This window comes from Diadema antillarum, unplaced genomic scaffold (genome assembly GCF_040938485.1).
Source record: "Diadema antillarum isolate AM-2024a unplaced genomic scaffold, OU_Dant_1.0 seq00000163_RagTag, whole genome shotgun sequence".
Classification (NCBI taxonomy): Eukaryota; Metazoa; Echinodermata; class Echinoidea; order Diadematoida; family Diadematidae; genus Diadema; species Diadema antillarum.
The window spans coordinates 275460-302224 of NW_027271234.1; the positions used below are offsets into that span (position 1 = coordinate 275460).

General features: G+C 40.2%; 1 protein-coding gene across 1 annotated transcript; it reads right to left on the reverse strand.

Moving 5' to 3' along the window:
* LOC139728062 (sodium channel and clathrin linker 1-like) lies at positions 1-26765 on the reverse strand. The gene is made up of 20 exons (XM_071639025.1): positions 26626-26765; positions 21567-21634; positions 20463-20515; positions 19723-19795; positions 18625-18680; positions 17129-17264; positions 16303-16374; positions 15652-15768; positions 15049-15210; positions 13974-14152; positions 13507-13597; positions 12849-13019; positions 12155-12229; positions 9828-9970; positions 8757-8949; positions 6901-7037; positions 5597-5656; positions 3855-3933; positions 2170-2265; positions 1-105 (listed from the first exon to the last, which is right to left on the reverse strand). Exons 1-20 carry the CDS (start codon positions 26660-26662, stop codon positions 1-3), a joined length of 2103 nt encoding a protein of 700 aa, XP_071495126.1. The 5' UTR covers positions 26663-26765.

The window sequence follows — 26765 nt, forward strand, 5'->3', positions numbered from 1 at the left end:
TCACCTGTTTGACCCTGTGAACTCTGACCTCAGCTTGTCCAGCTGAGCCTGGAGCTGTTTCTTGTCATGGACCAGTCGTCTCTCTTTGGATGACCTTTCAGCCAGCTGCATATGATATATCAATTAACACATTAAAAGAGGGTATCAGATGTTGATCGACAATCACTCATACCAGACACCATGCAGTGGCAGGGAAAAAAATACTTTGTGGGTAGATTTACTGATCCCATTATGGTTTTATTATTTACGTTATTATATCTCATTGTAAAAGTGGAAATTTTTGCAACGCTGAAATTTTCGTGCATTTCCCACAAGCAGAAGCTACAGCAAAATGAAAGCATGCAACTATTTTTGTTTTAAAAATGTACCAGTATTAAACGTTTTGATTCTGCAGAATTAAAAACAAACATAATTCATCTTGCCCAGCCCAGTGCATAAATCACTTGCAAAAAAAAAAAAAAAAAAAAAAAAAAAAAATCAATTTTTACAGTATCAAAAATGGTTTCAACCCTTTGCTAACAGAAGCGAGGGTCACTTCTAAAGGAGCTCAGAAAAAATGGAGTAAAATGCCATCTTTAATGTATGTGACTAGAATGTACCATACTGAAAACTCAACATATACTGGTACAATGGATTTCATAGTCGCATTGCATAGGATTCCCAGTAACAACGTATCCTTGCTATTGCAGTTAGAAATTTTACTTATATTCAGTTATTAAACTTTTCATCATCATCATCATCAGATAATCACATATTGTAAGTCAACACAACTAAAAAGTCCAAAACTCTCTCCTGATATTCTGTTATGTTATCATGTTGACTTCTGTGTAAGTCGACAAAATTTCTCTGGTTCCATGCATGTTGACTTATGCAAGGTTTACTGTATATCATTAGGTACAACTCCTCCCAAATTGACTATCATGCTGAATAGAGAGTGCATTTCTTTCTTTCTTTTTTTTTTTCTAGAAAAACGAAATTAAATGAAAAGTCCCAACCTTAAAGCAAAAGTAGAATGTGAGAAAAAGTTTGTCAAGACTTTTGTGGTACCACTGTATACAGACAAGATATGTAAATTGATTACTAATACACAATCGCAATGAAGCATCAATCTTTGCCAATACATAGCTAACTAGATATATCGCTACGGCTACTGATATGCCTCCGCCATAATGCATGGTTCTCCTAATAGGTCTATAGTACAATGTCTTGACAATGTGTGATGACAGTTTCACACAATTGGCAAAATATTAAAATGACAGGTTTGACACAAATGTGCTGAATGTTCACTTTCCTAGAACTAGGTTCAATTGGATGAATGATTAAAATGTCAGAGTGCAGGTATTTGTGGAACTGATGATTTTTACTTGACTTTTGACCCTTTTATAAGTTTATGCATTGAGTAATTTTCAAGGTATTGAGAAAAAGTATAATTTCAGTATCAAATGGGAAAATAGCATTTTATCTAAACCTGGCCTTTGACCTTTGACCTCACAGTTCCAAAGAGAATCACTGTTAGGTTGAACATGCATAAATATGTAAGTTTCATGATGATACCTTGAGTTACTTTCGAGATATGGAGGAAAAAGTGCAATTTAGCACTTTCACTTGACCTTTTACCTTTTGACCTTTGACCTTTTGGCAAGAAACTTCCCCAAAAATATATATTGGGTAATACATGCCATACATCAAGTTAAAAAAAAAAATAAACCTTCAGGCATATTGCATTTTAAGGAAAGTAGTGATATTTTGAGGAGTTGACCTTGACCTTTGACCCCCTGACCTTTGACCCATGACCCCCAACTTCCCTAGATAATCACTGCCTATCGGTACAAGCATATATACTAAGTTCCATGAAGATACCTTGAACCATTTGCGAGATATGGAGAAAAACATGAAATTTCAATTTTTTTTTTCCACAAAATAACCTGTGACCTTTGACCCTAAAATCCACACAAAGTATTATCCCCCAAGGATATACCCTCATACCAAGTTTGATGTAAAACCACCACACGGTTCTTGAGATATCGACAAAAACAAAACGGGACGGACGGACGTACGGACGTACGGACGGACGGACGGACGGACGGACGGACGGACGACCCGAAAACATAATGCCTCCGGCCACTTCGTTGCGGAGGCATAAAAAGATATATGTTTCATGATGGATACCTTTTTGGTAACTTCTGTCGCTTGCTGTTCGGAAGCCTCAACTTTCTGTCTCATCTTTCTGTTCAGATCCACCTGATTAGCCAGCTCTTGCTCTGTCTGGAAAGTCACAAAAGAATAGACCAGTTCGCAATTCCACTTTGCGCATGAGCAGAAAAAAAATGTCATTTGTACCAAATTCACTGAGATAAGCATCTGTGGTGGGAAGATTATTCATAATAAAAATGATGCTTATGAATAGTGCTTTCCTGCACATCCACCAGACACAAAGCCTGATATTTGGCAGTATTGATAGAAAAAAAAAAAACTTAATGGCCCAAATTCACGAAGGTGGTACAAATGAAACCATGGTTTAAACCATGGACAAAAACCATGGAGCGCCAAGTGTCGCACGGAATATTTCGTCACGAAATTGGTCATTTCGTCGACAAAATGACTGTTTCGTTAACGAAATTATCATTTCATGGACAAAATGTTCATTTAGTTACAAAATGTTGTCATTTTGTTACAAAATATTCATTTCATCGACGAAATTACTGATTTCATACCGAAATATTCTATGCGACACTTGGCGCTCCGTGGTTTTTGTCCATGGTTTAAACCATGGTTTCATTTGTACCACCTTCGTGAATTCGAGCCAATACATTCAGGGGAAAGCACTAAAATAAATGCTTCCCCAGGTGTTAATAGAAAGCTCTTTCTGGTCATCTGCTCTGTGCAAGCTTATTCTTTGTTTGAACATAAATTTCATAAATTGTTATGTCAGGCAAGCTCATGCACTATGCTGCTTTCAGAACAAGTGATGTGCCTAGCCAACTGCGAAAAAAAGAAAAGTCATTTGCACCAATGTGCACATGAGCTAATTACAACATCTCTTATTCTGTCTGCTGTTAGGCTGGGTCTAACGGAGACACAGCAGTGCCACTACTGATTGAGTACTGAAGTGTGACGTTATAAACCATAAAATGCCATGGAAACTGGGTTTAAACAACCTCACATAGCCCAAATATATGTGAACACAACGGTTGGTAACCATGATCATCCAAAAGACGGTGACATCATGACTTAGATATTCTGTTACTATTACTGTAGCTGAGGATTCAGCGTTGATAGGTAGTGAAAGTTCCCATGTTTCACAGCCTAGGTGATGCTGCTCCGTCATTCAAGCCCCCATCCCTGTATGCATCAATCTATTATCTCTAGATCATCTTCTCTCATCTTCTCTCGAATCTCAGACTCATTTTGAAATGTCTGTCCAGAAAATGAAGAAACAGACTGGCCCTTATGTAACTGGGACACAACAAATTACTGTGATCTAAATCCACATATTTGTTTCAACATGTCTCACACAGACACTGTATTCACAAATGAACTTGGACATTGAAGTTATATCTGCTTCTTGGGTTTGACTAATTCAGCATATCTGTCATACTTTAGTCAAGTGCTCGCTTAATTTTACTAAAATACATCATTTTTGAACATATATGACAAAATAAAGTTAAAGGCAATTTTGAGCACGAAAAAATACATCCTAAGCGAGAGACAGACAACAAGAACAGAATAAATTCAAACTCAAAGTGGGAGAGCAGGAGATATTACAAAAAAGGTCTCAAAGCGAATGGAGAGTTGGAGTCATTGCATACTGTGATAAAAAGATGTGTACTTGGTGATGATGGGTGAAAACTCACCAGTAGTCTGTGCTCCTTGAGTTGAGTCATTTGGTTGTTGAGATCCTCGTTTCTCTTCTTATGCACGGCGAGCTGTGATCTATGGTGGAAAAACATGATGGCTTGGTGAAATTCTGTGTCACATCTCGGCAGACCAATACTACCCACCTCACACTGCACTGTCATAACATTCCCCATTTCCATGGGCTTGTATCCACGGATCAAGGTACACAACATCAATATTAGAAATACTTCTGGTTACTGATTTGAATTTGAATATCTACTCAATTGTAGAAGGTGACAGTGGGAGAAGAGTGTAACAGCTTAAAACTTGTTCTTAATACTGTTGAGCATCAAGAAGGTAGTGCCAAAACACATATTTTGTTGTTTGATTTTTTTGTTGCAAACCCTGCGTGAACTACATTCATCTGAGACCACTACGCAATGATGGGGGGGGGGGGGGATCCACAAGGAAAACCAAAGCTAAAACCAAAATTGTTTGGGGTTTTCTCACGCTAAATTCTTCTTCTCAGAACAGTGATACCACACCTGACACTCCCTATGAATATCTATTATTGAAAAAAAAAAGTTGATATTGCATTGCATTCATCACAACAAGGGCAGTGAGATGGCTCAGTTGGTAGCGCGTCTGCCTCACGATCAAGCGACCCGGGTTCGAACCCGAGTCTGGACTAAGCAATGTTGTGTGTAAGCATACCGTCTCCTCTAGCAAGAGGCAAAACACTCTGTCCCTCAGATAGGACATAAAATGGAGGTCCCGTGTATGAGAGAGTAACAACTCATGCACGTAAAAGATCCCGCTTCATTCATTCATCGCAAAGAGCAGGGTGTTTAACCCGGTGAAGTGGTCCCACCTCACATCCAACTGGACCCCATGGAAGACCAGCTTAATGTAGCTGAATATGGGCTATCCAGCCATCTTCTCAGATGGAAATGAACAAACAAACATCTCAACCCTAAATTTTGACTCTACAGAACTAAATGTCAGAGGCAATGGATTACATTCAATGGAGCTGCAAGCAGCAGTAACTCTGCCAGAAAGATTGTGAGGACATGAACATGATTAAAGATGCAGACTTCACAGATTGCTCTATCTGTGAAGTCCTAAACCTGAGACGCCATGACACCAGTAAAACACTTGTTTTTTTATTCATTTTGATTTTTGCCATCTTTTACCAAAAAGTATGTCTATTTTCGGATGTACTCATTGCTTTGACATATCCCTTTCTGTGCGAGGGATTTTGGACAGTATGTGCAACACTATTGGGCCCAGCAGTACTCAGAGCACAAAAGCATGTGACTCGGATATGTGTGTGTGTGTGTGTGTGTGGGGGGGGGGGAGGCTTTCATGCTTATATATATAGTCTGTAATTACACATTTTGTGCAATGAGTGCTGAGTCACATTTGTGAGGATTTTTTCTTCCCATGACGGCCTGTTTGCTGTGGTAAATAAAGTGCAGACAATTCAAGCCAGCATAATAATCAACAATGTCTTTTATGATGCAAACAATGAAGGAGGTCACCTACCCCCCCCCCCCCCCCCAAACACACACATTTCCCCCTCAGTCGTGTAAACCAGAATACCTCCACAGCATGCTTCTGATGTGACTGCACCCAATAACATATGTAATTCAGGCTTTAAAAAAAAAATGCATGCATGAATAAGGGATTTACTGGTATACCAGGAATAAAGCAGGTTGTATCCAATAAGACAGCTGAAGAAAAAAAAGAAGGACCTTACCTTAATTCGTTACTCTTGGCCTCAAACTTTTGACCAAGTACTTTACATTCCTCTTTCCATCTGTATGGGAAAAAAAAATGACAAAAACGAAGGATAACATGAAAGAATCAGCTCAATTTACACAGCTTCCAGACCACTCATTTCCACACAGGTGGTACTTTCATGGCTGAACAATGACTCAGAATGAAGCAATGTCACAATGCATGCTTTGACTGAAAATATTTCTTCTCCTGACTGTCCATATGCCCTAATTATACCTATCAAAAGGTAAAGATTATGCAGGCCTCTCAAAAAATCTATCACAATGGTCTCCGCGTCAATGGGTGGTACAGAACTTACTGTATACGCCAAATATTTCACAAGGTTTTTATCTTCGCGAATTTCGCGAGTCAGGTGCTAGTCGCGAAATTAAAGACACGTGAAAATATTGACTCTGATCCTGATGTGAATGTGACGTACGCATGTACACTTCTCCGTTCAGTACAGGCCGCCACGATCGCGAATTTAAGCACTCGCGAAATCGTCGGGAATTCCAGATTCGCGAAAATTTAGACTCGTGAAATATATGGCGTATACAGTATATTACGGAGAATTCACCCCTCAATGTGCCGGTGACTTTAATACGGTTCACTCACTTCTGACATAGTGCTATGTTCATGTTCATGTAAAAACACATAGTGGAAGACCACATAATCATAATCATACATATTCATTGTGAGTGTATCTAAAGGTAGAATTAAAAGATATATTTTTATTTAAGCCTTTGGTATTTATATAGGTGTTTGCTTTAGGTGCTAAATTCATAAGCGATTCTTAAACCGGAAACACATTTTAGAAGATTAAAGTTCCTGTTTCCTTCCTCAACTGACAAACTGTTGTAGATTTCTTCCTGATTTTGTGCAGATTTCATGAATATCACCAGTTCCATTTAAAGGGAAGGTATAGTTTCGGCTGAGATAGGGATTCAGGTTTTAACTTTTTTTAATAGAGGTAATTAGAAACCACTTATATGAAATATTAAAGAGCATACAATTCTAAGAGGAATTCAAAGTTTATTTGATGAAAATTGGTTTTGAAATAGCTGTGATATCCAAAAACAAAGCAAACAAAGTGGTCCTAATAAACGGTGGGTCCCAAATATACCCACTATATCATCCCTTTAAATTTTCTCAGATCCAGCATAGGCAGTACAAGTTTGCTAGGACATGATTGGTTAAAGAGTGATGTGCCCTCTCAGTTTACACCCCAGTGTTCCCAACCCTCTGCAGGCATGACTGGAGACCAAGACATTGACAGGGACTCACTTGGCACTCATCCGCTGCTGGGATGCCAGCATCTGTCTCAGCTCTCGGCTGGACTGCCGCCCACTCTCTTCAGCCCCCTCCAGCCGGGCAGCATACTCCGTCCTCAACAGGTCCATCTCCTGCTGCAAACCTAGTATCTGTGTGTGTGTAGAAACAGGGGGTGTTTCATAAAGCTGTTCTTAAAGTTAAGAACGACTGAAGAACAACTGGAACATGCTCTGATGTGCTATACCTATCAGAATTTCAATAATTCAGCGCAAGAAGTGATCACCAGTCATTAAGCCGTTCGTAACTTTGATAAGAACAGGGCCCTGTTTCATTAAGCTGTTCGTAAAGTTATGAATGACTGGTGATCAGTTCTGATGTGCTATACTTATCAGAATTTCAATAATTCTGCACAAGAACTGATCACCAGTTCTTCGTAAGTCAAGTTACAAACAGCTTTATGAAACACCCCCCTGGTGTATAAGCATGGCCACTGATATTCAGGTCTGCATAAAATGAGGATGTGTAGAAATACATACAAGATAATATAGTCCAGCTCTTTTTCAATCCAATTCAATTTCATTTGGATGCATAAAACGGTTCTTTTATGGTCACATCATCCACAAAATTGATTTATGGACGAATGGATGGACAAATGGACAACCCATAAACATATCTGCATAATATCCACATTATGAACAGACTTGACATCTGTGAATGCAATTTCAAATTAGCATGGATAATTTACAAGGAACGATCAAAAGGTCACCTTTTCACAGCACAAGGAAGCATGGAAGCTTTGTAGATCTCCTTAGCAATTGTAATATTTTTGGAAAAGAAATATGTGACCGTGCACCTCAAAACGAACATAGTCACACACACTGATTTTGCGTGAGGACTGAAAATAAGTGAAGTGGGTCAACCTAGCCGAACTTGACTTTTTCATATTTTCTGAAAGAGAGGGTCTTCTTTTACATTATGCTAAAATTTGGTATCATAAGACGGGCAGGAAAGTGTGTTTTTTATCAGTTTATCTCGAACAATTTTGGTAGAATAGTGTGATTAGGTGTGTCTTTAGAATCCCTTTTTCATTTCTGAAAAACCTTGTCCACACTCTTCACTTTCAACTCTAATAACTTTTGAAAGGATAGTGCTACTGCTTTGAAAGTTGGCATTAATTATGGACAGAATGTGTTAATGAGGCATGCTTAATTTCAGTTTAATCTAATGATCCCTTCATTGTTGTTACTCTGGTGGTTTACTTCCTGTTTTGTGTCCCATTCATCACACAGCCAGCACGGTTTGGTAAAGACTAAGCACTTGAATAGACACTGTACTTCAGAGCCTCTTTTCTCAGTTCCCACTTTTCCTGAGTTTGTGCTTTCTTTCCAATATTTAGATAGGTTAGGAGAGTCCATTTGATTTGAGTTATACATAATTTTAAAGCTTAAAGTCTGCTCTTTCAGAAAATGGTCTTAACTAAAAATTCATGTCTGGCGACTTTTTGTTTGTTTTGAGGTGCAGGGTCACATATGAAGTTATAAGCTCTGAAATGGCATAATTTCTATTGTGAAGTGACAATGTTCTGGTTGTGCTAAAAAGGGAAAAATTAGATGCGATCACACTCTGCCAATGCCTGCTGCACAATAACTCCACACTACCAGAAGTGCTCAAGTCGACATCAAAAGTGTGACTCCACTTGACCTCTGCATGTTGCACATGGATGCGCAAGAATATCTCATTCATTTGGGTAGCATACTGCCAGCGGACAGACCCGATCACTAGCAACAAAATGTTTGCAGTTATGTACAATACAGAGAATTGGGGGCCGATGAAGGACAGGGAGGATGGAAGTCTGGGGCCCGTCTCACCTCCTTGGCCGACATCCTCTCGGCCTCATCTCGCTCTCTCCTCATCCCCAGCATCCTCTTCTGGAGCGTATCCATGTCCTCCGTCAGCCTCAGTTTCTCCTCCGAGACGGCCATGCATTCCCTGGACAGCTTCTCCAGCCTCTCCCGCAGCTGGTCGGACACCAGCAGGCTCCGCGTCTTCTCCTCCTCGTGGCTGAAACAAAGAGAGAGTCTCAGTAGATTAGGGGAGGAGAAGCCTGCCACTCTCTAGTGAATCATGTCGTCGGCTGTTGTTACAGCTTCAAGCCTAAACATGTCACATTTGTGTACACTCACGTCCATTGCAGTGCCCCCTTTGTGTTTAACCCTTTGGGTGCTTCAAGTGCAATTTGGCAAAGAAAACCCCATAGGCATGGAAATCTGGAGATCCAAAGTGCGTTATCATTTTCAACCAAGTGCCATGTCTAAAGGCTGGCAAATATATATATTTTCAGATTCTGATGTAAAATCTGACAACTCCTGTGAGTGAATTTGGCTATTGACTGACACCTGGAAAGGACATGGTAAACAAGGCAGATCATCTACTGGATTTATGACTTTTGTTCAAATCTAACAGGGCATAACGGTAAGCATTTCCAAACACAAACATCAGAATTTGAATCCTTCTTTTAGTGGGTTTTCATTGGCAAGATATGTTAAAGTTGAAATGGGCTAACTACTCCCAAAATTTAATGATGTGACTCTTGCAACAAACATGATAAATAATGCTAATTGAATAGTGTAAGTTTCATCAAAATCAGGAAAAGAAATCTGGAAGTTATGAAACTTCAGTAAGTTTCACACATTTTCATAAAACATAAATAAAGGTCACAATGATGTCTTTGACATTTCTTCAACATCACACACACACTCACTGCCCCCCCCCCCCACACACACTTAAACACATATAAAACCTAAAGTTAAAGATGCACTCCCATGTATGCCAGAGAATTTTTGTTAACGTGCCCTGGTTGCCTGTATTACTTTTACTCGATGGTGCATGATGCCTCGTCAACTTTGCGCAAAGTGCAATGACCTCAGGGCAGGACTTACTTGCGTTCCTGCCTCTGGATCTCTTTCTCTAGCTGCTGAGCCCTCAAGGTAGCCTCATCCTTCAGTCGCTCCAAGGCAATCACTCGGTTCTGTAACTCATTTAAGCGCTGATCACCGGTGGTTGCCGTTCCCTCCTTGTACACCTACACAAAAAATCATTTCCTGTCTTGTTACACCATGATCAATATTGAAACATAGTCTACACCTGAATTTTAGAGTGACAGGAATATCAAAATCATATCTAAACAGATCAAAATCAGGGGCTTGTATTATTCATATACATAATGCCATGATTTATTCATTTGGTACTGTACCAGCTCTAACATTCTAGATTTGATCATGTCCACTAAAAGTACCGTAAAGTTCCGTGTATAAGACGCACTATTTTTTCGTCAGAAAACATTGAAAATCGGGGGTGCGTCGTATACACGGGTACAGTCGAATCACGGAAAAAAATCTGTCATGTACACCCAATTTTATAAGGCCAACTTGGGGCCATGTATGCCCATCGACGTTTGGAAGGTAAGCAATCACTAAAACTTACGGATAAATGAGCGATCTTTCAATCGGGACACACACAAAAGCTGCAAATACGAGATAAACTTACGATCGGCCTTGTGCAGTAACGATGTATCAATCTGGCCATAGACAACGGCTGTAACAGCACTGCTGTATGCTACTGATGTCAGTCTACCAAGCTACCAACAGCCAACCTAGTAGCTGGAATACGCGATGTACAGGTATCATTACTAAATTACCAATACCGTAAAACTTATCAATGTACTAGTATCAATATGGCCATAGACAAAAGCTGTAAAATACGGAGTAGGATCGACACTATGTCACCGTAAATATGAACGATGTGTGAAGCATGCATGCACATCCGTGTCGTTCGTTTGCTCTTCATTTCACGAGGCCAGCTAGGATAGCATAGCTACACTGTAGCTAGCTAGCTAGCTAGCAAGCCTTTGGCAGAGGCAGGAGCTGCAGCAGAGAGGCTTTTGCAATGGACTCGCGTGCACACAGCGATTGGATCGTAGCGCGCTTGCCCGTTGCGCGCTGTGTGTGCAAGTCCATTGCTCTCTGTGTGCGTGTGCTGAAATTATAGTGAGCTGCCTTTTGCAAAAGGCTAGCACTGTGCATACAAGCATGGTACAAGAGACACACATGTTACTGGTAATCCCTCCAGGCTAAACAACAGTGAGTGTAATTACCGTACGCACCGTACATCTCGCCGTATGATCCCTCTGCTACACTTGTTGATGTTTTTCTTATTTTTCGTAATGAACCTTCCAGTCTGACATGCGTCAATACGCGAGACACCCTCTGCCATGTATGACAGCAAAGATTGTACTGTACACTCATGAGTACGATGTGCATGACACATGTACCATGATTGAAAGGCCAAATAATAGAAAGTGAGTACCGAAACAAGTCTCGCATTTTGCGTCTTCCATATTTTGCCGATGTCCGATGAATACCGTTAAAAGAAAGTATAAAAGGAAACGAAAAATAGAGCAAATACATGCTGCATTCTAGGGAAATTTTGAGCTGAAAAAATATGTATGACACACGCAATATTTGCGTGGAATTTTTTTTTTTTTTTTAAATTTTAGGTCCGAAAGTAGGGGTGCGTCTTATACACGGGTGCGTCTTATACACGGAACTTTACGGTATACTTTGATCTGCTTTTCCAGACGAGTGGGCATACTTGCAAATAAATTCAAGAAATGTTACGGATAAAAGCCAACAAATAGTATGACAAATGATATATGAAGCATACTGTACATGAAACTACACATATTGTCTGAAATTCTGAAACTTACATCACAATGTCATGAAAATCTTTAAACACAACTCAATGAAGAGAGTTGAAAAGGCCAGCAGTAGCTGGCAAATTGATAATTTTGATTACAGTGAAGCTTTAGTAATCTAATCTGACCAAAAACTTGAAATTTTCAGTTGGCAATATGAAGTTCAATGAATACATGCTTGGAACTAGTACATGCACAAACATTACACACCATGTAAATTAACAAAACCAACAAATCTTAATAGGAGAAACTGTCTAGACACATCAGAGCTATAACTTATGACGTTCAAGACTCGGTGGAAGTTGACTACAAATTAAAATATCAAGAGCTGGCCTTATTTGCCATCACATGAACCCTCGAACTGAAGGTGAATTGTATAATTTGGGACACATGTACACAATCCTAAGTTAAGCATAGAACTAGAAGAGGAAAATGCTGAGATCACATTAACACAAGAATTACAGCAATGATCTAGCTGCAGGCAAGTCATAAAACTCCATATGACTTCATTACCTGCTCCAACTCGTGTTCCACTGCTCTCTTCTCCCTGATGGCGCGGTCAATTTCTGCCTGCTTCTCTGCATTCTCCTGCACAACCCAATGAGAAACAGCAATGCAATGGACTTTGTAGACTGGCTGCAGTACAGTTCAAAGAAATATTCCATTTGTGCATTTATGACTATAGATCTTCATACCATCTATGCTTGATAATAAAATGACAAGGAAACAAGATAAAAACAAGTGAGAAATAATGGCATAAATAGTGAGTCGACAACCAAGTTTATTACTCACATTTTGAGGCAACGATAAGAATGAATAAAAAAAAACACACCTGACAATGGAAAAATTAAGTATAAAATCAAAACATATAGATCAGTTGGTGGTATCATCTATTGCACAAAAATGTGTTAGAAGTTATGAAACTAAAACAGTGGCATAAATATGAAGGCATCACTGATATATAAAATTAGGACAATTTCGACTGGAAGTGTAAGACTGATTATATTTTGAATTTTTTGTGTGACAAATTCAAGGTCTGGTCCTTTGGAGTCACTTTCAAAACCTCATGGCATGTACAGACTACACACACAGACACAGACACCGACACGGTTCTTCAGCAAGGCAAGAGCTCTGCTCCGCCCTGCCCGCCAGTGACAGATGACAGATGGCAAGGGGAGGGGAGAGAGGGAGACCTCCTCCGTCTTACCGTCTCCAGGGCCTGTATCTCCTCCATCAGCTTCTCCATGTTGGCGTTGCACTGCTTGCGGACGCCCACGACCTCCTGCCTGGTGCGCCGCCCCGCCTCGTTCACCAGGTTGCCCAGGGCCTCCTGGAGTCTCTTGACCTCCTCAGCTCTCTGCTGCTCCCTGATCAGAGCCTGTAGTGGGGCAAGGGTGGGGGAGGGGCAAACCACCAAATGAAGATGATGGGACAACTACTATTGGTCTGGAATTCCACCTTCGATTTCTAACAGGAGCACATGTAAAGTACATATGACTACTAGAATTGCCTTACGACCAAACTATGACTCAAAATTTCTTACAGCTCATGATAATGTGGGGGCACTGTGACATAGTGGATAAGACTAAACTCCCAAATGGAGGAACCATCATGTCCATCTCAACCCAGGTGAATAAATTGGTACCTGGGAATGCTAGGCCAACAATAATTGCAGTGCCATCTGGTAGAGCAGTGACAACACTGAAGAGGTTACTCTGGATAAAGAAGATCTTCTTCCTCCTCCTCCATCATCATCATCATCATCATCATCATCATCATCATTATTATCATCATCATCACCATCACCATCACCATCATCATTATCATTATTATCATTATCATTAAAACTTGTAATGTTTGCTCACCTGATCTTTCTCTAGAAGGGAGTTCTCTGCCATCTGAATGCTTTCTCTCACTTGGACTGTTGCTTCATATTCTCTTGTTTCAGCATCAGTACTATCAAAAGTCAAGGATGATACAAACAAATAATCTCCCTATGAATGTGAAAGCAGGCGACGAAACAGATGAAATGTATGTGTGAGTGCAGAGAGATGACATGAATGAATGATACAGGGGATATCCATAGAAAAATATAAAACGATTAAAGCTTATTCTATCATTACAGCAAACTATCACAATATCTTGCTTTTAAACACTCCCAACATACCCAAATAGCTTGATATATAACTTACTGAACATGTGGTAAAGGGTGTATTGTCATCAACTGATCTTAAAAGTAATTTATCAGTGAAAGATGCTACCACATGAATGATGTACATCAATACACATACATCTGTCGCCATGGGAACCGCATCATCAGGTTGAGACCTACCATCTCTGATGCAAGGCTTTGACCCTGTCCTCCAGCTCCCTCTTGGCTCCCTGCAGCCTCTGGGCCTCTTGTCCCATCAGCTCCAGTTGATGCTCCATCTCCTTCACCCGGTCCTGCAGGCCCGGTATCCTGGTCTCGGCAGACTGGGCGCGGCTCTTCACTTCCGCAAGCTCCTTATCCTACCCGGCAGACATCACAATCTAAAATTTAGCATTTTGTGGACTGCTTGACAGTGATTTTTATTTGCTTTGTTTGGCAGACATTACAATCTACACTCTGGTATTGTGTGGTGAATGCCTGACAATGATTTTTTTTTTTTTTTTTCCATTGGTATTGTTTGCCACAAAAAAAAGATAAAATAAAACAAAGAAAAAAAACTTAAGCCCTGCCAATTGAGCTCTCTGTGTGTTTCACACAAGACTGCCTTCATATAGATTGCATAATGCAGTTGTTAATGTGTGTCACTATACACGCAGTGACAGGATAATTGACAATTCTACACAAATAACCAATGATAATAATAAATAAGGACCAATATATTTTCAGCTGAGATAGCTATGTTCAGCATCATTTGAACTTGCGCTGGCACAAACCTCTCTCTGTCGAGTGCAGGTTACCTTTACTGAGGTTCTGTTGCTATGGGTTGCACATCAGTGAGTTGCACAAACTAGGAAGTATATGGTCCCTGAATCTGGCTCTGATTAACTCTGATTAACTTGCCGATTTACTTCTTTCCATGTAGTGAAGTATTCTGTAATGTCCGATCATGATGATGGATAGATCATACTGATAGCAACAAGACTGTAGTAGCATGATTGGAACCCGCCAGACCTATTCACTCTGCCAAATCTTATGGTTTGTAGTGGACTGGTTTATCCATTTGACTTGAATTCGAACACATTTGTTTGTGCATCAGTACAAGACAATCACAAAAATGTGATCCAAGTTTACTGTAGTTATATATGTGCCTATGGACAAAGCTTTCAGAAGGGTGGACGTGAGAAAAAAATCTTTGCAAGCAATGGGTGTTCAAGAGAGGACCGGTCTCGCCCGCTCACGCCCTTCTCGCATGTACCTTTGACTGGAGTTGATCCTCCAGTTTGTTCTTCATGCTGGTGAAGTCGTTCAGCTGGATGGATGTGGTTCTGAGGTCAGTCTTCACGGTTCGCAGCTGGTCTCTCAGGCCACTGAGTTCTTGCTCCTGTGTGCTGGCCACCTCTTGCAAGTGTCTGTTGGCCTGTGGAAGGGATTAAATAGTGGAAACATAGCAATCCCATCACGCATCAGCAGCATGGCAATCCCATCATGCACCATGCATCAGAAAGATGATAATCACATCACGCACCAAACCTCATCACAAACCGTATACATCATATCACAGGTTTTCCTTTTTTGTGTGTGAATTTTGCAAGAAGGGAAAATGGTAACATAATCATATCTGATCATTTCCTTACTTTGTTTTAATTTGCTTTCAATATTCATTTAAAATACTATAGAAATATCAAATATTTGCTGACAATTATTTGTAATATGCTATTACCCAAACATGTGTGTTCATATTGTGATATTAAAATATTTGCAACTGGTTCTTACCGACAGTAGTACAAATGTCAGAAGGGTGGTGCATGTATCTCGCAAAGAGAAACTTAACCCCAAACTTAACAAGCTGTTTGCTTACTGTCTCCAGTTTGTAGATGTTTTCCGTGAGCTGCTGATTGTCCTTCATGAGGGCCACACCCCTGGTCTGGATTGCCTGGTGGGTAGACGCCTGGGCCTTGGATGTGCCTAGCACCTCCTGGTGGCAGAGGGGCGGAAGATGATTGTGTGTTCAGTCATATTCTTACTTTCTTCCAATGGTTTAGAGTCGTACAGTAGAAGGAGCAGCGAAATGCTCCAAGCATCTACATAGTACTATTATATACTCCTGGACCTCCATGGATCGAATGGTGGCTGCTGATAATGCAAGTATTTCATGTCACTTGAATGATACAAATTTTCTGACAGAGAAGAGAAAAATCATCATCTTCTATATTCATGTGGGGAAAGTCTGCCAAACCTAACACAGATTTAACTCTTTATGTGCTGCAGTGGAAACCCCCTGTGTGCCATATTATTCTAAGACACCAATGTAGCCATGCTTTGGCAAACATTCTGTTGTTGTTGTTTTTTCCAAATCTATGAAACTTTCATTGATTCCTGATAAGCTGGACATGTAGTGAGCACAGTTGTAAAGAAAATGCCAAGCCTTGTCCAAGTGGACAAGGCTTTTCACGAGCCAGGGGGCTAGATAGGGTCTACAAGGACCAAAGGAGACCTCGTGGCTACTCACTCTGTGGTCAGCGGCCAATCGGTCAAGCTCCTGGACAGTCTCCTGCCACATGTCGTTGGCTGTCTGCCGCTCCTGAGGCAAGACGTGAAATGTTGTGATTAAAGATGGTTTGTACCTTTCCTAACTTACATGTCAGCTATCAATGTATAGGTAGAGAATAGAGTTAAACTGTGTCAGCCTCGTTCACCTCTCTCTCTCTACATTCATCAGATCATCCAGGGATTTGGCAAATGGTTGCCAATACTATTAAGGAAACCATAGCACACTGGAAGTCTTTCTTTCCTGCTTTGAGGGATACCGCTGGTTAAAGGAAATTTAGTATTGCAATTTTGTGACATCTTGATATACTGTTATGCAATCAAACCTTGTACAACAACTGTATCATTGATGTAGAACAGAACTAAATGAGAAGCAGACCAGATATCACAAAATCAGTACACTTAGATTCATTTTCACTGACAGGGCATTACAAGCAACAAGAGGAATGAGTACTAAATGTTATGCCTAAATAGGCTGTGATACAGTGCACTCCTGTTATAATGAGCACTGCTATAAAGAAATTTCCTTTACAATGAAGCTAAAATTCAGGTCCCCAAAATATTGTCTATACATCTTTATACCGGTATATTTCATTTGTACACTCATAACCAATTTCTAATATAACAAAAGAAAACTGCAGGTCACGAGGACCTTATTTTAACCCGCTGAGGACGAGTCCCCGAGTATACTTGGGCAAGTGTCTACAGGAAATGCGTGTTGTAGCAAAATCAAACCGTCCTCAACGGGTTAACGTTACAGGCTTGTCTCATAAAATGCTGCACAATACCTTTTCTAAGAGTTCTATCTGCCTGCGCATGTTATCAATGAGTTCCCTCTCAGCAAGCTCCTCAGCCTGTTCCCCAAGGCCTGTCTGTACAGCGGCCAGCTGGCTCTCAACTGCCGTCTTCAGTTCCTCTCGGAGACTGGAAGTGAATGATGAACACTCCTCTCAGAAGTCATCCATGCTATTGCTCGATTTTGTACACTTACAGTAGCTTTGAGAGCAAAGGGCCTTCACATAGGACACAGACAGGTGTAACCACTGTAGGTGTTTAACCCATAGCATGCTTTAATTAGGATTATTGGCTTTCAGCCAGCACCAAGGTGCTAATTCTCTAGTGCCATATTTGATGTCCAGAGACTTTAGATGATAATACTGTATATGGTGCAAGCAGTCGACTCTGGCTTTAAGGCTTCTTCATTAGTAAATGAATAAAACTGGAAGGGTCTGGAATTACCACATTCATGTGATCACTCGCATGTACGATATTGACACGTGAAATGACTGTTTGCAAACTGCACAGATACAGGAATATGTATGAGAGGTTCAGTTTAGGTTCTGTAATTTCATTTTATTCACTTGTTTTTCTTGATTAGCAGTATGTATGGCTAGATGAAGTATTAGACTTTTCAATATAAGGAGCTCAATAGATGGTATTTACAACATGCTCTTTTTCACACAAATAGTTAGCCTTGGACAAGTCAACAAAAGCACACACATGCTTGTGTATCTGCATCAAATGCTCTATCATTCGAGCCAGCTCCCCCTGACCCGAAGTCCCACAGGTATGAACTGATGTTTTTATGAACTTAGTGCCAGAGGTTACATGAACAAAATAATGTCTTTAATATGCAACTAACCACGACAGTACACAGTGATCAGCTCTCGTGAGCTGTTGGTACATGGGATATGGTGAGGCATGATGTTACTGTACCAGGATGATACTATGACATCATGAAAATACCAATCAGATTCCAAACCATCATCTAATGCTGCTTTCCTGTTGTAGCATTGGAAGGTTTGCATGGTGATTTCTTTCATATTTCACATGGTTTCTCATTATTTCACTCAGAAATGTTAGAAACCTTAAAGGCACATAGTCCCGGTGGTGTAGAGCTTATATGAGGAACATAGATTTGCAGTACCACCATGTGCATGTAATCCTTGAAGGTACTGTTGCTTGGCAAAACCCATCTCCTTTATTTTCCTTTTATACGTCAGAGTCATACTTCAAAGTTACTTAACCCGTTCAATACAGAATTCTGAAATCCCCATAGACTTAATACACAGGCCACCAGGTACCCGTATGGAACGGGTTAATTTTGGAGCGACATCTTAAGATCCTTTGGACAGTACTGGTTCTCTACACAGAAGTGACATGAAAAGAAATAAGAAAAGAGGACTACCATCACACAATTGAGTGAGATGAACAGCTTTAACGGGGCAGGACCCCTGACACAGCTCTGTAAACTGAGTTTGGGTTGTATAGTCACTGAACATACCTGTCATTTTCCAGCACAAGTCGGTCAACTTTTCCACGCAGATCGTGAAGTTCGGCCTGCATGTGGCAACATAATCAGGACACAACAGTCACAAAAGGGGCCTGATGCATAAAACTTGTTACCTGAGAAAAACTCAGGATGATTTTTTAACAGAATTTTTCCTGTGTGAAGACAATGGCAGAATTATGCTAACCTGAGTTTTCAGTTCTTACCAGAGTTTTTCTTGGGTTAAACTTTTATCAAGTTCAGCTAGTCATGGTAATAGAAAGAAAAAAACAACAACACACACAACAATTAGTTATAATGAACAGACAAGCTGAGAGCAATGCACCCAGCACACAATCATGGTAGTATAAAAGATATGCCTCTCATTTGCCTGAGTTGGCATCTTGGGCAAGGCCCCCATACTTTAAAAGGGGGATGAACCCATTAAGTGGCTTAAGCAAATGCAACAATACTGGGAGAACACATAGTGAAATTTGAGGAAAATCTGACAATCCCCTCAAAAGATATAAAATTTAAAGTTTGAGAGCTGCCATTGCTGGATGAAAAGAAAACAGCAAACAAAGGACAATAGCAGATCCTGATGTTACGCATGGACAAGAAAAAGAATTCCATAAATTTCAGTTTATATGAAAAGTACACATTTCCTCCATAGTGACATATGTTAATGTTTAATATATAATTCCCACTGTTTTCTCAAAGGGGTATGTCAAGCACTTTCTAATAATGCTAGCAAAATAAACATATGCTCATTGTTTATATTTTCTTAATGTCACTATTGATACGTGACATCACAAAATGTTGAAGTCTTCTCAACCAGCAATGAGGGCACCAAAACTTTTGAAATTCTAGACTTTTGAACTGATTGTTCAATTTTCCTGTTAACTTCACTGATGTGTTCTGCTAATCTTGCTGCATTCACCCAATCCATATATTTGGGTTTTATTTTCCTTTAACACACGGTTGCACATTTGCAGTGAATTTCTGTTGCCCCAAGAAAGCAGATAAGTGGGTTTGTAACTCTTTAACTGTGGTGGATGGACACAAAGAACCAAGGCGGGGTTTCCCCCACAGCACTACAACTTGCACTCTCACCTTGTAGACCCGAGTCTGTTGCTGCATCTCACCAATCTGTCGGTCATATTCAGTGATAAGCGGACTCAGTATCCTGAGGGTGAAACAAATCAAGTACAATGTATATCATTGCCTCTCTTGTTCATCAACAGATACAGTTGTATCAGTAAATTCTCAGATTCTCTTTTGTACACCAAGTCCCCTCAGCTATCCGGATTGTTTTGTACCAGGGTATCAGTGAAAAACATGCTAGATATTCTAAAGTCTGTAACTTAGTAAGCAATTTAATTTTCTAATGGCCTAGGGAAGCACATTCGGCAGATTTATCTTCAATTTCTATCATTTTGCCAATCTGACAAAACTCCTCATGTATTTCAAATGCAAGTAGATATCTTAACCTGTGAAAGAAAGGCATATAGAAGCTTCTTCAACATGCATATACATGTATATATCAAGCACAACATGCCAAGCTATTTCACTGGCATTTTGATAAATATTTCCACAACTTGACCATGATTCAGACAAACTGTCTTTAGGTGAAACAGGAGTATATGATCCACATTCACTAGAGCCTTTTCCAAACTTCAGGTCAAAGCGCAAATTAGAAAGCACGTCCAGCAAATCTGTCAATCAATGAACAAAGTTCAGTTAGGTTACACCATTCACGGCCAATCCAAAGTTTACCTGAGGCCATGTCTCATAAAGAACACATGTATCAATAATAACCTACAATCTTTTCCAGGTCACATTTTGATACTCACGTTTGATTCGTCAGCCATGGTGCAGCAGTGTCTCCACGGTGATACAAACTCTCCTGGGACAAGAAGAACATCATGAACTTGTTATCAATCATTTTTTTTTTTTAAAAATAAAGAATTCCCTCTTGCAATTACATCGTATAGTACTCTTTTATTTTATTATTATTATTTGTAATGGTATACCACATGTACTGTTCAAGTCATGAATATTACTCTCTTCCTAGCATGGTATAACCCCTATCATAACATACATTTGTAATTGGCCTAGCTAGGAGTGACTTAGCATTTTCAAATTGTGACTTTTATATTGTAAGGGGAACTGTGACAAATAAGTCTACCTCTTAACTCACAGCTTCTGGGAGTCCAGACTGCTGCGTATGTAATCTACAAACTGTACCTCAAAAATTGCCATACATGGGAAGAAAAGGATTAAGTTATCATGCCAGAGAGTCCTTTTAGGATTTGACACATCTTGAAGATACTGTGAACCTGACATATACATGCACTTGTAACAGTATTAAGACATATAATTAGTACAGAAAATCAAACTTTTCAATGGAGGGTTAAGAATTACATGAAGGTCAGCAGCTGGTGAAAACAAATAAATATGGGCGAATACCATAAACATGAAGACTACTTCACACATCCATCATTCAATACAAGTGAAATGGCGATGTCTTAAGGGACACTTTAAAATATTTGCTTTGGTTGTGTGAGAGTGAAAGGGGTCATCAGTATGAGATCTGGTGAATCTCTTCAAGACACAACTAGGACTTGATTTTTTTTTACTGCAAAACTAAGGCAAGCAGTTTATTTCTTCAATATCTCACCAATGAATCATACATATCTGGTCATTTTGTGCACATGAAAATAAAGAAGCACTCGTTGAAGATGTTCCAGTCATTGACAAACTTTTACAGTTTTTGACAGATTATCATTATTATTTTCTTTTAAGAGCCTGTAGTGTTCTGCTGGATGATACACAGCCATAACTTCCTTATATTCTTCGATCAATTCATTTACCCATTTTTACTGATTTGCTGGTTATCATTTCAAAGACAATTGCTGCTACACATGAGTGTACATTTCTTCATTCTCAAGACCTACCCTCTCGCTTTCTTCCATGGGGCCATACTTTTCTTGATAGCGCTGGACAACAGCACTGAGGCGATGAACTGAAAGTATGGAATCAGAAGATAATACAGAATTATACACAAGGTATCAAATAATATATCGTGAACCATGCCCCAACAAAGAAAACATCATCATGTGAGCTTCGTTGACACCATGGAGCTACAGCTCCATGTTGACACCAACTATTATCATGCACTTAAAGACATCTAGTAGTGTTCATCACAAAGTAGCCTTTTGGCAGAAATTCACATGCACTTTAAGTTAATGTACACACTTCTTAGAGAGACTGTTCTCTCAAAGTACAGTTTTCAAAGATAATCTATATTGTCTGCACATTGAATGTATTAATACCGTGAATCTTGACATTATAAAGTGTATAACTGAGTTGACAGTCCTATTTTCTTTTAAGGAATATGTAAATTCATATTTCTTGATAATGTGTAAAAAATAAATAATACACTTTGTTAAATTTCTGTTACAAAGTGTCAAAGCCTACCACAATTGTAATCATTATATATGAAAGAGATTCAGGCTCCCAAGTGGTGGGGTATGGGGGGGGGGGGGGGGGGGGGGCTGAGGTGACATAATCCACCATAAGAAAGTGACACTAATGTATGCCCTACTGACATAATCCACTATAAGAAAGTGACACTAATGTATGCCCTAGTTTCATATCCTTTTAAACAATTATACAAAACCAAATTGCACCAAAATCACAGAAAAAACCTAATGATAATAGCTTATTTCCAATCACTCACATAAATTTGCACCAATCTGGTTATTGGTACAAATGTAAGTTTTCAAACAGGAGACGTCAACTTTCATGTCGCACACTGCAATCACTCACACAGAGTTACACAGAGTTGAGCGATGACATCGACATGGCCAATATTATCAACACTTCCCTACAACTGATTTGGTTCAATGTCTACACAAGTACGGTAATTTGAAATAGGCTATTGATAAGTATTTCCTATGATTTTGGTGAATTTGGTTACACAGCATTATGATACATCACAGTCTCTCAACTTTAACTTTTTCCCCCTTGTGCCTTACATGGGCCACCAATTTTAAATCTTACATTGTGATGGTCTGAAAAGAATGCAATGGCCCATGATACAGGGAAACATAGCAACTGATTTTGAATCCTAGTTGCCCTTTCAGGCCACCCAAAGATGAACTTTTTTAAAGAATCTGGTGGTCCAGCATCAATTTTTGGTGGCCCTTGCCCACCACTACAAAATGTTGAGCCCTGCACATGGACACGAAAGTGTGGTCCACTTTAATAGCGCCTAAGGAAGTCTTGCCTCATTTCTTTTGCATTACAACTGCTTGACAAATGGTTTACAAAATGCACTGCCTTCTCAACACTGCTTGCAGGTGGGGGAAAATGGAGACTGAGGAATCCCTCCGACGTACTGTACATGGTTGCAAATTTTGATTTTTTACCTCCTCCAAGCGAAGAGGTTATGTTTTCATTACTGTTTGTTAGTTTGTCTGGGTGTGCGACTAAAAAAGTTGTGCACAGATTTGGATGAAACTTGCAGGAAAGGTTGAGAATGACTCAATTAGAATCAAGGAACAGATAATCAAATTTTGGTAGTAATCCGGAAATTTGTATGGATTTTATGTAGGATTTTCAATATTTTGGCAGGTAGGGTCAATGAACTTGGGATTTCAAGCTGCAGATTTTTGAGGTTTTCATATGCCCATTAAAGTGCGTGCTCCATCTAGAACATCTGCTCGGGCTAGGTGCATTTCAGTTTGTGCAGGCAGCATTTTAGAACTTGCAGCGATCGCTTGTGAAGTTTTGAGTGACGACATGATCATGATTCATTGATCAATTGAAACTCTTCATCAATATTGATGTTTCTTGATGACCAATTTCGTTCAAATTTAAGTGAGTGACTTAATAAACTATTTTAGTAGATCTAAATTCTAAAGTAACTGGTTAGACCCAACGTTTAATAGACTCCAACTCCAGTCCAAGTTCTGTTATTTTGGTGCAATTTGGTTCCATAGAATTCGAGATACCCAACAGTTAACATAGAGAGTCTAGTAGTAGTGACTAGAGGACGTAGAACTAGCTCTAGGCTAGACAGAAAGATCCGTCTGTCCGGAGGACTCTTTTTATATTTTGCCATTAACGCTGTCCTCCGTAGACAAGGTAGGGAGGGGATCCGTGAAGCCAGACGCAGTCTCCGCGGAACATTCCCCGACGGACAGATACAGACCGATCTTTCGGTCAAGCTCTAGGCCTACTAACCTTTAATAGAAGCTCAACATAGTACAAAAGTAAATTTAGGCCTACACTATTTCACACAAGTTTAAAACATAATTATGATAAAAGTATAGCGCAGTCAGTCATGTCACAGCAGTGCCAGTACTAGTGCAGTGCAGTGCCAGGAATTTCATGCCATGCTACATCACATGCATTAATTATTCACTTTCACGGGTTCTCCTCCGAGGAGCAGAGAAGATTACGTGGCATTCAGAAGACTATCATAACGTTAGTCTTCGCGGGACATATTCCCGCCCGACGATTTACTTAGTAGATCCAGGGTCTAACAGACAAATGATCTTTCTCGATCTCTAATGCGCAGTCGTGAAGTAGCCATGATATAGTGCATGATATAGTGCAAATGTATCTCCCCTTTTCAAGAAAGGTGATAGATCGAATCCTGCAAATTATCGTCCGATCTCCCTCACTTCAATTACATGTAAATTATTAGAGCATATTATCTATCATCATATAATATGCCACCTTGAACAACATAATGTTTTATTCGACAAACAACACGGGTTTAGGAAAGGGCTTTCCTGTGAAACACAACTTACTGGTCTTATTAACGATCTTGCAACAACTCTGGACTCAAAGGGGCAAGTGGATATGATCATCATGGATTTCAGTAAAGCGTTCGACACTGTTCCACATGAACGCTTACTACTTAAACTTTCCAGTGTGGGCATTAGAAACAACATCTTAACCTGGATTAGAAATTTTTTAACACAACGGCATCAGAAAGTAGTGCTGGATGGCAAGTCATCCGCAGAGGCCAAAGTGTTATCAGGAGTTCCTCAAGGCACAGTTTTAGGGCCACTCCTTTTCCTTGTTTATATTAACGATCTACCCGGAGGAATTAAGTCAGACATACGACTTTTTGCTGACGACTGTATTATTTATAAGGAGATCAAGTCACCTGAAGACCAATGTAGACTCCAACAGGATCTAAATGATGTCATTGCCTGGGAAAAGAAATGGGAAATGAATTTCAACAAATCCAAATGTTACTCTATGATGAGTATTACACACAAACGCAAACCTCCCAAGTTCACATACAAGATGAACGATATGCCCCTTGCTGAAGTGGAACACTACTCATATCTGGGAGTCGAGATATCTAAAGATCTTACCTGGTCGCGTCATATACACAAAATATGCAACAAGGCAAACAGCATGCTGGGGCTCTTGAGAAGAAACATTCACTGCTGCTGTCCTCCTGAAGTTAAGTCAATTGCTTATAAATCACTGGTATGCCCAAGATTGGAATACTGCCATGCCATCTGGGATCCTTACCACAAGGTACACATATCATCAATTGAAAAAATCCAAAATAGAGCTGCACGATTCGTATCCAGCAATTACAACAGAGAGACCAGCTCGTCTTCCCTGGTCCAAAGACTTGGATGGGAGACCCTTGAAGACCGTCGTATTAGAGCCAGACTTACAACCATCTACAAAGAAACCCATGGACTGATCCTAACTGCGACCAGCAGCCCCAACGTACAACGTACAGTGTTGGGGCTGCGCCGTTTTGGCATCGATATTTTAATGTTGTACCAAACGGGTGCCGTTCCGGCGCTGTATTTCCTTAATTTTTCAACAAAAACTACTGGGAATACTTACATGGGTCGACTAAACCTAAATGATTCACATCGGCGACTGTTTGATGCATTTCATTGCTTATGATGCAGAAAATGCTGTCTTATAAGGCAAATATCTTCAGCTCACCGATGCTCACTAAAACTCACAATCACTTGCACATGCGCACACAATGCATTCAGTGCAGTGCATTGACAGCTGTATTACTCGCTACATGATGCATATTCACCGTGCGATGATGCATTATTCATATCCTTCTGCGTCCGTAACGTTGACGTCATTGTTTACGCATGCGTAGATGCGTACTGATGGATATACACGTTCAAAATAGCAGCAAAGCTCTCCACTAGGGCAGACCGCCTACTCCTAAAAAATGTGGAAAATTATGCAGTTTCCAGATAAATTGGTGAGAAGGACCAAGGCAATGGGGTAGTGTATATTTCATTTTATATTGTCACTGTGTTTATGATGAACATTTAGCCATGGTTTATTTGTGAAGTTGCCGTATATGTGGCAATAGGGAGTTGTTCGTGATTCTCACTTGAACGAAACTGCGGGGTAGCCGCCAGGACCCCGCCGCAGAGCGGCGGGTCTCCGGGGCTAGGACTGATCCCAAACAATGTAGAGAAATTCACCCACAAAGGAAACTATCATACTCGTCGACTTCATGGAGAATTTTCCTATGAGAGGCCTAAATTCAGCAAGGATTGTCTTAAGTATTCCCTCTACACTCGCACTATTCCAGAGTGGAATCTACTACCAGATAGTGTGAAAACGGCCCACAACCTTGACAAGTTTAAAACAGATCTATTAAACATAGATGTGTTTAGCATAACCCAAAAAGCACACTTCAAGATTTAATTGTTGCTGCTGCAAATGACCTCGACCACTGTACCGTGATAGCCCACCAGGGCGTTGTGTGCAGTATACAACCAGAACCAGAACCAGAACCAGAACTTGTACGAAGACCCCCGGGCCCCTTCCCCGGTCCCTCTTGCTCGAATCCGCTTGTTTCTGCAGAGTCGTAGTACCGTACGCTACGCGTACAATGCATAGAGGGGCCGCGGAGCGGAGCGGACTGAGCCCTGCCCTGCAGTTGCAGGTTCTAACGTTATTTAGTCATGCTATCTCAGTGCAATTCAAACTTACCTTGATCTCGAAGGAAATCGACTTCCCCGAGATCCATGGCAAATGCGCGTGGATCGACGTATTAACTTTGAAAACTTAATGATGTATCTCGGTTGAATCCATGGTTTTCCTCATTGCTTGCTAGTCACGGCCGTACAAAT

What these genes read in the sequence shown, in the direction of transcription:
- LOC139728062 (XM_071639025.1), bottom strand. Translation starts at nt 26,662, where the DNA reads ATGGATCTCGGGGAAGTCGATTTCCTTCGAGATCAAG. An exon ending in CCATGGAAGAAAGCGAGAGG is followed by an intron (nt 20,516 to 21,566) that starts GTAGGTCTTGAG and finishes TTCTTGTCCCAG; the next exon opens with GAGAGTTTGTATCACCGTGG. An exon ending in GATTGGCCGCTGACCACAGA is followed by an intron (nt 15,769 to 16,302) that starts GTGAGTAGCCAC and finishes CTCTGCCACCAG; the next exon opens with GAGGTGCTAGGCACATCCAA.